The 14,123-nt window shown below is 43.3% G+C and overlaps 1 protein-coding gene across 3 annotated transcripts in view; it reads left to right on the top strand.

Moving 5' to 3' along the window:
• The window catches only part of LOC306923401 (polypeptide N-acetylgalactosaminyltransferase 18-like), a 181,441-nt gene that overhangs the window by 147,471 nt on the left and 19,847 nt on the right, over positions 1 to 14,123 (top strand). The window contains exon 10 of one of the 3 annotated variants that reach the window (XM_079501462.1): positions 10,604 to 10,718. The exons of the other annotated variants lie outside the window; for them this stretch is intronic. Coding sequence (XP_079357588.1) covers positions 10,604 to 10,705 — 102 coding nt within the window. The 3' untranslated portion in view covers positions 10,706 to 10,718. Of the gene's footprint in view, positions 1 to 10,603; positions 10,719 to 14,123 lie in introns of those variants that run through there. 3 annotated transcript variants of the gene reach the window in all.

The following is a 14,123-nucleotide window of genomic DNA, read 5'->3' as shown; positions in this document are numbered from 1 at the left end:
TGCACTTTGTAATATTCCGTACCTCTGCAAATTAAAATTTCATATTTGACCGTCTACAGCGCTTACTGAATATTCACTGCTATAAAAATAGACATACAGCACGGAGAGGAAAACAAGACTACTAGGCTACATCCAAGCATAGTGTCTGGGAGAGTTTTTTGTAGGACGCAATGCCTCACCTCTATTGTAAGTCAAGTTAATAGCTTTGGCCATTGCCTAGCCATTCAAAACACACAGCCAGTCTATTTGAGTCCTACTCAATACAATATAGCTTCCAAAGGTGGCTGGGTTAGCATGTGTCATTGCCTCCCCTGTATTTTCCATTTCCATTTTCTTTCCTGGGGATCAGCAGTCACTAATAACTAAGTTTGTAATACACTCTTTTTTTTATTTAGAAATATTTTCCTAGAGTCACTGAGGCCACTTCCATTGTAAGGAATGGGTTTCCCTGAGCGTGTCCTCACATGATCTGAATGTGTTTCCCTGAGCGTGTCCTCACATGATCTGAATGTGTTTCCCTGAGCGTGTCCTCACATGATCTGAATGTGTTTCCCTGAGCGTGTCCTCACATGGTCTTCCATTGTAACAGAATGGGTTTCCCTGAGCGTGTCCTCACATGGTCTTCCATTGTAACAGAATGGGTTTCCCTGAGCGTGTCCTCACATGGTCTTCCATTGTAACAGAATGGGTTTCCCTGAGCGTGTCCTCACATGATCTGAATGTGTTTCCCTGAGCGTGTCCTCACATGGTCTGAATGTGTTTCCCTGAGCGTGTCCTTCCATTGTAACAGAATGTGTTTCCCTGAGCGTGTCCTTCCATTGTAACAGAATGTGTTTCCCTGAGCGTGTCCTTCCATTGTAACAGAATGTGTTAACCTGAGCGTGTCCTTCCATTGTAACAGAATGTGTTTCCCTGAGCGTGTCCTTCCATTGTAACAGAATGTGTTTCCCTGAGCGTGTCCTTCCATTGTAACAGAATGGGTTTCCCTGAGCGTGTCCTTCCATTGTAACAGAATGGGTTTCCCTGAGCGTGTCCTTCCATTGTAACAGAATGTGTTTCCCTGAGCGTGTCCTTCCATTGTAACAGAATGTGTTTCCCTGAGCGTGTCACATGGTCTGTATACTGCTGTTGAGGGGCTTTATCCCACACGGGTGTATTGTGAACTGATCTCAGTTATAATGGGATAACTTGTGAAACTATACAGGTTATGAATGAAACCGCAGTTCTACCAATCAGGAGTGAGATCACTCACTTAAGCAATATTACACGAGAGGGTGTGGTTTAACGTGATTATTGCCACGACAGTGATGCGGTCCTAAAGTCGGCTCTTCGGTGCTACTGAAAACTTCTGACGAGCCGAAATCATTTCGGCACTACAGCGCTAAAATAGGAGTATGAATCGGCCCTTAGCCTGTAAAGCAAGAAAGGCATTTTTTGGTGAGGTATTTCGGTGCTCTGGCACCCTCTAGTGGTGACACAGAGGACGTGTGTGGACGCACCGCAATCATGGATCGCAGGTCGGGCCCCGAGCGCCCAATACACGTCTCACCATTGCAATCTCTCTTCACTATGTGCAATGGTGGCCTCATAGTTACTGTATGTGGTATATTTGTTTTGTTTGTTTATTTTGCCTGTGCCCTCTGCAGCATCGAGTAACGGCATGCCACGGTATACCGAATTTCGGTAATACCGCGACAGGAAAAGCCACGGTGTTGATACCGTGAGATTTCCGAGCTTACGGTATTTTAATACAGCATCGGTGGGCAGCGCATGCTGCGCATATGCAGTGCAACTCCACTTGCAGACTAAGGCAAAACATTTATTTTCACCACACAGCTGCAGTAGATTGAAATGTTGCTTCCTACCTCTGAGTTAGTGTTGCTGAAAGACACCCAGATCCAATTGTATATTCCATATTTCCATACTGTATGTCCTAACGCAGTGTGAACTGTCAACACAGCACACAGAGTTGTGAGCATGCGCAGATTGCAATTTGCACACTAGCTCTGCTTCAGCGTGCAGGGTACAAAACGGCCATTAGGGGGAGCCATAGTACAGTGAAATACAGTGGGGAATAGCTATTGATTCATTGATTGAATACTTTATTGGCAGAAATGTAATCAGTAGGCTATAGGGTACATCCAAAGGGATCACTGAAAAAAGTCCTTGCAGTCTTGTTTCCATTCAGGTCCTGGGTAATCAATTCATAATCATGATAAGTCACATGACAAATAACAAAATTCAAATTATCATAAAAGGTAAAAATAAGAAATAGGATATGTAGGCCTACAGGCCTACAGGTTGGGGACCAAAGAAGGGCTTATAAGGAGGTGGGGCAATCTTTTTTTTAATATAAATACCGTGGAATACCGAGGTATAGGTTATCAATACCGGCACCGTACCGTACTGTAAAATCTCATTTTTCATGCCTATTCGAGTTCATGCAGGGAACAATAGGGGCACAAACAATTTGGCTGTCTATCCCGTCTCCTATTTGGCACTGCTGCAGGTGGACAACTGGACATGTCCTCTGTCTGACTTGCCAGAAAAAACCCTTAATGAGCCCAAATGGAGAGTGGTGGAGGGTTACCAATTCCAACTCTGTCCCCGACTGCTATGCTGGGCACTTCTTCAAATACATTTCAAAGAAATGAGAGAAACGGTTGGATGGCACTTACACCGCCTTCTAATGAGAGCGCAAAATCTCTCTTGGAAGAGCTAATCTAATATACAGTACGGCAATCTTCCCCGTGTTTCTTCACTAGTCCGATCCAGAAGAACACAGTTTGCCGGCCACTGCTACAGAGCTGACAATGAGGTTATATCTTCTCTGGAATCCTGCCTCAAAGCAGACCAGAGGTAGAAAACTGTCGTTCCCTGATGTCATCTCTAGGGACACATGCATCAGTAAGCAGGAACTGGGGATGGCAATTAGGCATGTAACGATATATCGTATATCGCAATATTTGTATTAATTTTAGGGGGGGCTAGTGTGTGATATGAAATCTGAGCTGTAATCATATTCCATCATATTCACGTGCTTTTGGAGAGAAATGAGACAGACTCCATGCAGTCACTTTTAGTAGTAGAGGCCTGCAGATGGGAGCTGTATGTGTCTGACTGTGCCCAGGTGATGGTCGTTAATTGATGCTCATTAATACAAGGAAGGAAGGAAGGCAATTATGTTTCTGCACTGTCAAATAGGTCTACATCTATATCCTAAGATGCCACATGTTAACTCGAGCTAGGTTTAAACAGGAAAGCTTGTTTATACTGTAGTTGTAATTTTACATGAAAAGTAATGCTACTTTTGCAATGTAGTTAAATACAAATTGTGAAAAAAGCTTGGGGGGGGGAATCATTAAAAATCATTTGTCTGGAAAATGATTGTGTTGAAAATATCGTGAAAAATCGTATCGTGAACCTCATATCGTGATACGTATCGAATCGTGAGTTGAGTGTATCGTTACATGCCTAATGGCAATGAAGGACCGGAAAGTCTGGCGTGGCATTGTGAAATCCACGACCTCGACGGAGGTCGAAAAATTATGATGACTTCTTCCTCTGCTAGGTCCTTTTGGCGGCTGCTGCAGGGGCAGGGGCCGCTCCTTAGTTTGGGGAGGGGGAGAGAGTCTTCATTTTGCGGTCTGGCTGTCCCTAACGCGGCTTTGGCAGGTTGCTGTACTTGTACTGGCCTCCTCTCTATGACTACGGTTAGTTATTGAAACCTGACGATTGGTCACAACTGTACGTGTTACAGTGCAAACAGTCTATACTGTATTTACTACTGTACACACTACCACATTAAATGTTGAAATAAGGATTGGAAAAAAAGGCTGTCATGTTTTTAAAGTTATACCAAGAGACACAAGCAATGATGTGTGTCATGGATAAGGAGAGCTGTAGGGTTTAGGACCATGGACAGAGCTCACCTACTGACTGTACTATCTGTACTGCCCGGCACATCATGTTTTGATTTAGACATTTATTTTCCTTTCTACTTTAAATGTATTGTCTTTTTCTCACTTCTTATCATGTTTTGAATTTTAGGTGCAAATAAACTAAACTAAACTACTACTCAGCACCTTGGACAGCGCTCACCTATCCACTGTACTACTCAGCACCATGGACAGCTCACATTCATGTGGTTTAGCCCATTCTGGGCGGGAACCCCTTTTGGTGTTTTAACTAAGCATTATGTTATACTTTAGCTATTGAAAAATAACAGATCTACAAGCTCATAGCGTGCCACCGAGTGGCGCGCTACGAGCGTGTAGGTCTGCTATTTTTGAAAAATCGTGAAAATGCAGCACAAATCTTTGAATATATATTCTTTCAGAAGACTTTTTTTTTTATTTCAACGTCAGGCCTAAATGGGTTAGATTGTAAACCACATGAACCACGGTGGTTCCCAAATGTTTCCAGCCTGGAAACCAGACTGAAACTTTACAGGTCGAGACCCAAAAGTGAGATTAGACGTTTGCCCGGGACCTAAACTAGGGGAAATAACAGATCTACAAGCGCACAATGTGTCGCTTTGCACCGCGTTGCGCGTGCAGCTGTTTCCGGTGCACAACATGATGCGTAACCATGTACAGCTCATTCGTGACATAATAGTTCTTGCCCTCGTGGAGGTGCAGCCTCTCAGGATCATTCCACTGTTCACATCAAGAGCTTTATTATTCTTTAGAGTGTTCTCTGTGTCTTCAATTAATGCTTCATTGCACTCTGTTCTTTATTCCTTATTCATGGAAGGTCTTTTGTACCACCGTCCCCTAGGCCTGTAATCCTTATCCTTTTTTTGTGGTTCCTCCATCGCCTTAGATTAACTCTGAACACTCCCTATTTTAATAGAATCATTCCACTGGGATGTAGACATATATATATGCACGTGCGTGCGTGTGTGTGAGAGAGAGAGAGGCTGGCTGTGAATAGTTGATGAATTGTTGAATGTTGGCGATGCATAATGTACGTAAGCTTCCTTTTCAGTCACTTGTCTGAGACAAGGGAGGGATGCACAGGAAGGTGAGAGGGACAGAGAGGGATGAAGGTGAGGGGGACAGAGAGGCAGAGAAGGAACTGACATGCCAAGAGATACGATGAGAGTGACGAGGGACGGGAAAGTGAGACCGCACACTGTTCTGTGTGTGGAAAAATTCCATATGGCCTTGTTGTTGTATGTACAGTGTGTGTACTATGAGAGAACAGAGCAAATTTGGACTCGTATGTACCTGTAAATGATATGAAACCTTGAATCTTTATTCAGGTTAATTTGTACGCTGCCAGAGTCAAATTGAGGATTTTAGTGTGTGAGACAGAATGACATACTGTACAGACCTAGAGAGAGGCTCACAGTGGGTGGAATTTAAAATAAATCTGCTCTGGCAAATGTGGTGACGTCTATGAATAAATCAGTAAGTAACCACTGTTTTGTGAGGTGTGACCACACACACGCTCATCGTCTCAGTCTGACAGTAAACTTATATTAATTAATATCAAAAAGATTGTGTGGCTGCTGATGCAGGGTGTGGTTCAAGGTTAACGCGGGAGACATGAATATCAGCATTTCCCAAGACAACTCAATAAAGGTGAGAAGTGACTCTTGGAATCTAGCCAGCAATGGAAACCGTCTCGGTGACGGTTTGGCCTCGCTCGGATAGATTGGTTTGCAGCTCGATCAATAAAGTCGGAAAATTAGATCCTTGTGTGGTTATTTAGCTGGCCGCCATTCATGCATGAGCTACACACACCACACACGTACATGTACTGTATAAGCTATAGCTCTGGTCCATGATAGCTCTAACGCGTTGCATTTAGAGTACATGTACTGTATAAGCTATAGCTCTGGTCCATGATAGCTCTAACGCGTTGCATTTAGAGTACATGTACTGTATAAGCTATAGCTCTGGTCCATGATAGCTCTAACGCGTTGCATTTAGAGTACATGTACTGTATAAGCTACAGCTCTGGTCCATGATAGCTCTAACGCGTTGCATTTAGAGTACATGTACTGTATAAGCTACAGCTCTGGTCCATGATAGCTCTAACGCGTTGCATTTAGAGTACATACTGTATAAGCTATAGCTCTGGTCCATGATACTCTAACGCGTTGCATTTAGAGCTAAGTTACTCTCGACTTCCGCCGCTCGCATGAATGCAGACAAGCCTCTCGTCTTTAGTGTAAATAAAAAGAACGTTTTTTGCTACTCACCAAAACAAAGGCGGGTTGTGTCATTAGAAAGACAACTTTCCGGCCCAGGCGGTGGCGTAACCGTCTGGGCACTCGACTGGTAATCCAGTCGCAGTGTGCCGCGGGTTCGACTCCCGAGCCCGACGCGGCCTTTACTGCATGTCTTCCCCCATCTCTCTCCCGCTTCCTGTCAGCCTACTGTCTGTCCCTTCAAAAACCAATAAAAAGGCGTAAGCCGCAAAAAAAATATCTTAAAAAAAAAAAAGAAAGACAACTTTCCTTAGTGGCAGCACTCTGAGCCCCCCACCACACGTAGAAACGGTACTTTTTGGCCAAAAGGGGATTTTGTTTCCACCCGAGAGGCTGGTCTGCATTCATGCGAGCGGCGGAAGTCGAGATGTAACATAGCTCTAAATGCAACGCATTAGAGCTATGGACCAGAGCTATGTACAAGCATGCATGTGCATGAACATACACACACAGAATATGCGACATGCATGGGCACAACTAGCTATAACTCAGGATATACAATGGAGGCAAATTATGAGGATATTGAAGCTGAAATAAGCAACCTGCTTGAAGACTTGCGTTGTTGCACCAGGAATTGATTTGTGTGAAAGCGAGAAGAAAAGAAGGCTTTGTAAATACGTTACAACTTGCAGAACAAGTTTTCTCAAAGACTGCATTTAGAAATGCAGCATTGCCACAATTGGAAAATACTTTTTCCCCAACAATGACTTTGTTCTCCTTTAAAGGTACTTTAGAAGACATTGATTTATGAGTTTGTGGAAGGATGCAGACTGTAAATGATTAATTCTAAAGTTATTTCACTAGGGCGTTCGTTGGTTTGATGCAAGGAAATCTCAGACCAATTACTGGACCTTTAAAAAAAAAAACCTTTGACAAATCACAGTGCTGTGTGTGAGCGTGTGCGTGTGTGCGTGCGTGCGTGAGAAAGTTAAGAAACAAATTATGAGACCTTTAAAAACTTTGATGTAAGGCTAAATGTATCTTTGAGTGTGTGTGTGTGACAAACAAACCGTTGTCATTTCATCACAGTAATGCTTTCTTCAAGTTGACTGCATCAGTAAGCTTATTAAATCTGTAATCTGATTGTTATTATGGTACTTAAAGATATAAGTTAGATATAAGTAGAAAAGAGAAACCAAAGATTTGTGTTCTATCAACTCTTCTATCAAATCTAAGAGTTAACCTCCCTGGGCCTCATTCATGCGAGTCATGCACAAGCATCGTTCACACAGTTTATTATTGTCTCCACCAGGCCGAAGGCATGGGGAGAGACTATGTTTTGCACTCCGTCCGTCCGTCCGTCCGTGTGTGTGTGTGTGTGTGTGTGCGTGTGTGTGTGTGTGTGTGTGTGTGTGTGTGTGTGTGTGTGTGTGTGTGTGTGTGTGTGTGTGTGTGTGTGTGTGTGTGTGTGTGTGTGTCCTTCCGTCCGTCTGTGTACAGCTAATCTCCGGCACCGTTAACCCGGTCGATGCCAAACTTTGCACACACACTCCCTGGATGCCAACAATGAACCTCTGTCCCGCATTTTCCAGAACGGCCTGTTATAGCGCCACCATGAGGCAGCTTTTCACATTTTTTACCTAAAACTGCACCGATCTGCGTGAAACGTTGCATGCACACTCCCTACAGGCCAAGGACAAACCTTTGACCTGCATTTTCCGCATCTGCCTTTTATAGCGCCACCAGGAGGCCGACTTTTGTAAAACACATTTTTTGATATTACTCCTCCAGATTCTGTCCAAAAATCTCACAAATCGTTACACAGTATCTCTATGGTCAAGTCGGATCTGTCCCATATTTCATATTCCATCTTAATTGGCTATAATTGGCTTTCACAGTTTGCAAGATTGCCCCATTTTGAACAAAAGCCTCAAATCATGAACGCAGCATGCAATTTACGTGAAATCTTTCACACATTTTCTTACTAGGCTGAGGAATATATCCCACCCTTTTCACATTGGCCTGTTATAGCGCCACCAACAGGTTGATTTTTGCAAAACACATTTTTGGAACAAAATGCCTCAAGTCATCCAATTGCCATCAAAGGCAAACATGTTTATATTACTCCTAAAGATTTTTCCAAACATCTCACACAGTCCTATCCTCCTGGTGGAGACCTGTGCCCAGAAGGGCACTTTTTCTAGTTATTATTATTCTTAGCTGAATTTTCTCATCCATGACCTCCCCATTCACTGTACTGTATACTGTAGCTCTAGGACTCGCATAGTATTGCCACACAGAATTGGGGTGCCAGGGGAAACTATGCATTTGTTTGACTTATTTCTCAAAGTCGTATACAAAATGTAAAGGGTAGTCTACGTCATTGCTAGCAAGAAAGATGGCAGTAGTAAATGCAGCAGGGGAGAATCTTATCTGGTAAAATGTCTGCCATGGGTGAAGTAAATGGCTCATCAAAACTGCTTTTGAGCTTTACTGATCAACTTCATAAAGCTAGAGAAGACAAAGTCTGGCTGATTTGTTTGTTAGGGGTGAATAGTACATTTGCTTTTACTGTAGACACTTGAATACATTTAATATCACATAATTATGTTCGCTATTTAGATATTTCTTCTTCCATCCTTCCTCAACACTGACTTTTCCTCTCTCTCTCTCTCTCTCTCTCTCTCTCTCTCTCTCTCTCTCTCTCTCTCTCTCTCTCTCTCTCTCTCTCTCCTCTCTCTCTCTCTCTCTGTCTCTCACTTTCTGACTGCTCCCTTGTATAAACCTCTTCGTTATTTGTGGGAACAACGAGATTGTTTTTCTCGTATTGCACCTGTTGTTTCCTGCAGAGTGTGTGTGTGTGTGTGTGTGTGTGTGTGTGTGTGTGTGTGTGTGTGTGTGTGTGTGTGTGTGTGTGTGTGTGTGTGTGTGTGTGTGTGTGTGTGTGTGTGTGTGTGTGTGTGTGTGTGTGTGTGTGTGTGTGTGTGTGTGTGTGTGTGTGTGTGTGCGCGCGTGCCCATATATGTGCTTGTGTTTGTCTTTTCAGTGCCAGAACAGGTGCTTGAGTGAAACACCAGTGATTAGCCTGTCTTATGGGCTCCCTAGCTGTCAGTAATAAGCTTTGCCCAGAACCTCAGCTGGAGCCATTTCATTGTCATACTGAAAACAAAGCAACCAGGTAACACAATGGTGCCAACTGGCAACTGCTGGGTCCCTCCACCAGTTCGCCTTAATTATTAGTGACTGCTACTCTTTCATGTCAGTGCTGGTTGGAGGGGGGCTACAGATAGGAGGGCAATGGTATTTTTGAAGCGTGGCCTTTGGCCCAGCCGTCTAGAGCAGACTTTTCTGCATATTATTGCTAATGGGCAGTAACCTTTTTATGTTTTTTGTTTTTTGCATAAATGAATGCCCTATTTTATATTTCGTCCTATTATGGTGTCCCACAAATGTTGCAAACAAATAGGCCTAGCTGATCTATGCACGTGTTGTGCATTTTTTCAATTGCATATAATGACATGCCCAAGACGTGCGTGCGTGCGTGCGTGCGTGCGTGCGTGCGTGCGTGCGTGCGTGCGTGCGTGCGTGCGTGCGTGCGTGCGTGCGTGTGTGGCGTGCGTGGCGTGCATGCGTGCATGTACATCTGTAAATGTCGATGGTACAACAGAGAGGATTAATTATTTGTCAAATCCGTAATTGCGATATTTCAGTGAATCTCTAATCAAAATAAATGAGAATAATTGAATGAAAAGTCATTATAATCCAGTTCATAGACATGACATGTTGTATCTGTTTTGAGGTTAGCACACAGAGTTAAGGAATACTGTCACCACTGTTATACTACAGTATATACATGTGTGTGCACTGTAGGCTATGTCTATGCATAGCTCATACTGTTACATAAATGTCATCACAAAACAGAAGCACCTTTAGGTTATGAAAGCCTAACATGTCTGGTGAGTAAGTAATTAAGTAAGTAGCCTTGGGAAGCAACGGTTCTTGAGCCAGGCGGCCCATTGGGTCAGGAGCCTGTCTCCTGTTTCTGGAGCCTGAGGAAGCTTGATGTACTGAGCTACACCCCCTGGACATCACGCCAGTATGTCGCAGTGGTGGAAAGTAATTTAATACATTTACTTAAATACCATTTTGAAGTACTGTATTTCAGTATTTCCAATACTTTGTACTCCACTACATCTCTGATTCAAATGTTGTACTTTTACTCCACTACATTTATTTGAAAACCTTTAGTTACTAGTTACTTTGCAGATTTTTAAATTGGGACATTCTGCATAATAATTACTTTTACTTTTGGTACTTTAAGTAAATTTTGATCCCAATACCTTTGTACTTTTCTAATTCCGGGCTTTAACTTGTATCGGAGTATTTCTATATTGCAGTGTTGATACTTTTACTTAAGTAAGAAATGTGAGTACTTTTTTCCAGGTTACACACTGGCATTCCGAAGCCCGCTATTCCGACGCATGGCCATTCCGACTGGCCGCATTACTAACCCTGCACCGGAAGCCCTCTGCGGGGAGGCATTGAGTACCATTTAAAGGTTTCATGACATTAATTTTCATTTATTTTAAATTTTGTTTTGTTTTTAGGTTTCATGAAACCTAAAAGAAAAAAGAAAAATTGGTAACCAACCTTTTCAAGCCCAAGAGCCCATTTTATTCTCAATTGTAAGCCATGATCTACCACTAAAATAGGCTATGTTTAAAAAAACACTTTGGTTTTTTTGCAATTTCTGACAGGCTCAATGCATGTGCACACATCCACACAAAGACTATAGTTTAAATAGGAATAAATACTGATAGTTATATAATCAATCCCAAAATATTAAGACAAATGTATTTTTCCATAGTCAGAGTAGAGTAGTCACTGCTTGCCTGTGTAGGTATGGTAGTGAGTGAGAGGCTGTTTAGCTCTGTGGGTTTTTATACCATAGTTCTGTTCTGATATGCATGACTATTATGCACAAGTTGTGCATCACAAGATAGCGGTCAAACAAGAGAACAAACGAACTCTGCAGTTGATGGCCCGATACACATGTCTGGGGCCATCACTGATACACATGTCTGGGTCCATCACTGATACACATGTCTGGGACCATCACTGATACACATGTCTGGGACCATCACTGATACACATGTCTGGGACCATCACTGATACACATGTCTGGGGCCATCACTGATACACATGTCTGGGGCCATCACTGATACACATGTCTGGGGCCATCACTGATACACATGTCTGGGACCATCACTGATACACATGTCTGGGTCCATCACTGATACACATGTCTGGGGCCATCACTGATACACATGTCTGGGGCCATCACTGATACACATGTCTGGGACCATCACTGATACACATGTCTGGGGCCATCACTGATACACATGTCTGGGGCCATCACTGATACACATGTCTGGGGCCATCACTGATACACATGTCTGGGACCATCACTGATACACATGTCTGGGGCCATCACTGATACACATGTCTGGGGCCATCACTGATACACATGTCTGGGGCCATCACTGATACACATGTCTGGGACCATCACTGATACACATGTCTGGGGCCATCACTGGGGCCATCACTGATACACATGTCTGGGACCATCACTGATACACATGTCTGGGGCCATCACTGCGAGCTATTCTAAATCCACGTTCTGTGAATTGGTATACTGGCTGCCTGTCAGTCTGACACCCGCTCACTCTGGGATCTACTTGAATGGCTCGTGCAAGCTACTGGTAGCTCCCGAACCCCTGGTTGGTTTACCCATGAATTACAACCACCCAAACTGAACTTTGAACATTCAGTGGATTTTCTGTGGCTTGGGGTTTTTTCTGTGTGTTTCTGAAGACTTTTGAGCTGCAATTAAAACGGCAAAATATCTCAACAGTGACATCTGCTGGCAAATTGTTATGTCATATACTGTATGGGATTTGTGGACTAAATCAGAGCACTTGTTTGAGCCAGAAAACCACAGAAAATCTACTGAATGTTAAAATTTCATTTTCTTTTTAAATAAGACAAATTACAAAAAACGTTTTTAATGTTACCTTTAAGTCTTTGGTGACTCGGTCGGGTATCGTACCATGGGTATCGTACCATGACCTTCCAATATCAAGACGGACTACCGGTATCTAACTAGAAGGCCACTGAGCTTTAAATGTCTGGTGAAGTATGTCTGGTATTACATAAGAAGAGTGTGTCATTTGGGTCGTAGTGAAAAATCAATGCATTTATAAGAAACTATTCCGGGAAAAACTGCAGCCAGCATGTTTAGTTTGCCGTCACCACTTTTTTCAGTGGCTTCATTCAGGCTTCATTCAGAAACTGCATACATACTAACTAATCGTGATTAAAATATAGTAACTAAAATAGCCAAGCTCACATCACAAGTTTTTAGGTGTATATAAAGAAGTGGATGAAATTATTTTATCTTTAAAAAAAATTGTCCTTGTGAGTTGCAAGGACCCAGGTTCAAATCCGACTGCTGGCGTCTTGTCTTGTGTCTCTTCCCCCTTCCTTTGTCATCGATTTATTGTCTCTCTACACTCTCCTATCCAATAAAGGAATAGCTGTATCAAAACGCTGAAAAGCAGCCTTTTACAGTTGCAAATGTGTTCATCTGTCAAGAGAGATCGCTATCTCTCTGACATGGCATTGATACCGATCCGTCTATTAGAGGTTTTAAGGAGCCGTGACGGCAGAGGAGATAGCATTATGCAGCTCTGTTGGGAGCCCAGCCTCAATCTATTGACAGATGTGAGTAAAATAGCTGCTATTAGCACACAGGCAGGCAGGCAAGCACACACACACACACACACACACACACACACACACACACACACACACACACACACACACACACACACACACACACACACACACACACATACACACAAATGATGCTACACATAAACACTCGTATAGACACACCCATGCATGCACAAGCATGCACGTATGCACACGCTTCCCCCCCACACATACACACACACACACACACACACACACACACACACACACACACACACACACACACACACACACACACACACACACACACACACACACACACAGACAAAGCACAAGCACTTCAAACTAACACTCAAACGCACATAAATGGGCACTGTAAAAGCCCTTTACTTGGGCTGGTCCAATTCGGGTCCAGTTTCACCCTCTCAGAGATGGATAAACACTGAAGGATTTGACCGTGTGTGAGTTCACATTTACACCCATCACCACTTTATTTCTGCTGCCGTCTCTCAGATTGTTTTTAAACTACAGTACAGCTTAGAGGCTGTCTGGCTGTCTGGCTGCTCGACACTGTATGATGGCCACATTCATTGTCCTCCATTACTTCCTTTGCACTCCACACTCTCTTCTCCACATGCACAGACTCGCAACCTATTTCGGTTAGCAGAAATGGAGAAACAGCATGTACCCTACACACACACACACACACACACACACACACACACATTAGCAGAAATGCACACAATTGTACACACCCTACCACAATTGTTTTAGCCAAGGGATCATATATATAAGCCCCTGAGATTAGCATTTTATGCACACACACACACACACACACACACACTATAGTCTTTTACAGTATGTGTAGCACTATTCTGTCCTCTGTACCACCTCGGACACTGTTGGGAGGTGGCCAAAAGCAGGATGAAGAATACACCCCTATAGCCATCACGGACAATCCCTCTCACCTCCTACATCAGTGGTTCTCAACCTGTGGGTCGGGGTCCCCAGATGATTTTGAAGTGACAATTTAAGGGGGGAAAAAGAAAAGAAATAAAGACTGCATCAGAGTAATCAACTGTATACCATAAAAACTGGTCAAACATTGGCCAAATTGTCACGCTCTGTGCCCTGAGCGTGCCATGCCTGGGTCGCTCGCCGCCCTTATGTTTTCCACTTGGTTGTCCTG

This window comes from Electrona antarctica (assembly GCF_951216825.1).
Source record: "Electrona antarctica genome assembly, chromosome: 5".
In the NCBI taxonomy this organism is placed as follows: Eukaryota; Metazoa; Chordata; class Actinopteri; order Myctophiformes; family Myctophidae; genus Electrona; species Electrona antarctica.
The sequence above is the reverse complement of the archived record's forward strand: the minus strand, read 5'-3'. Positions and strand labels throughout refer to the sequence as shown.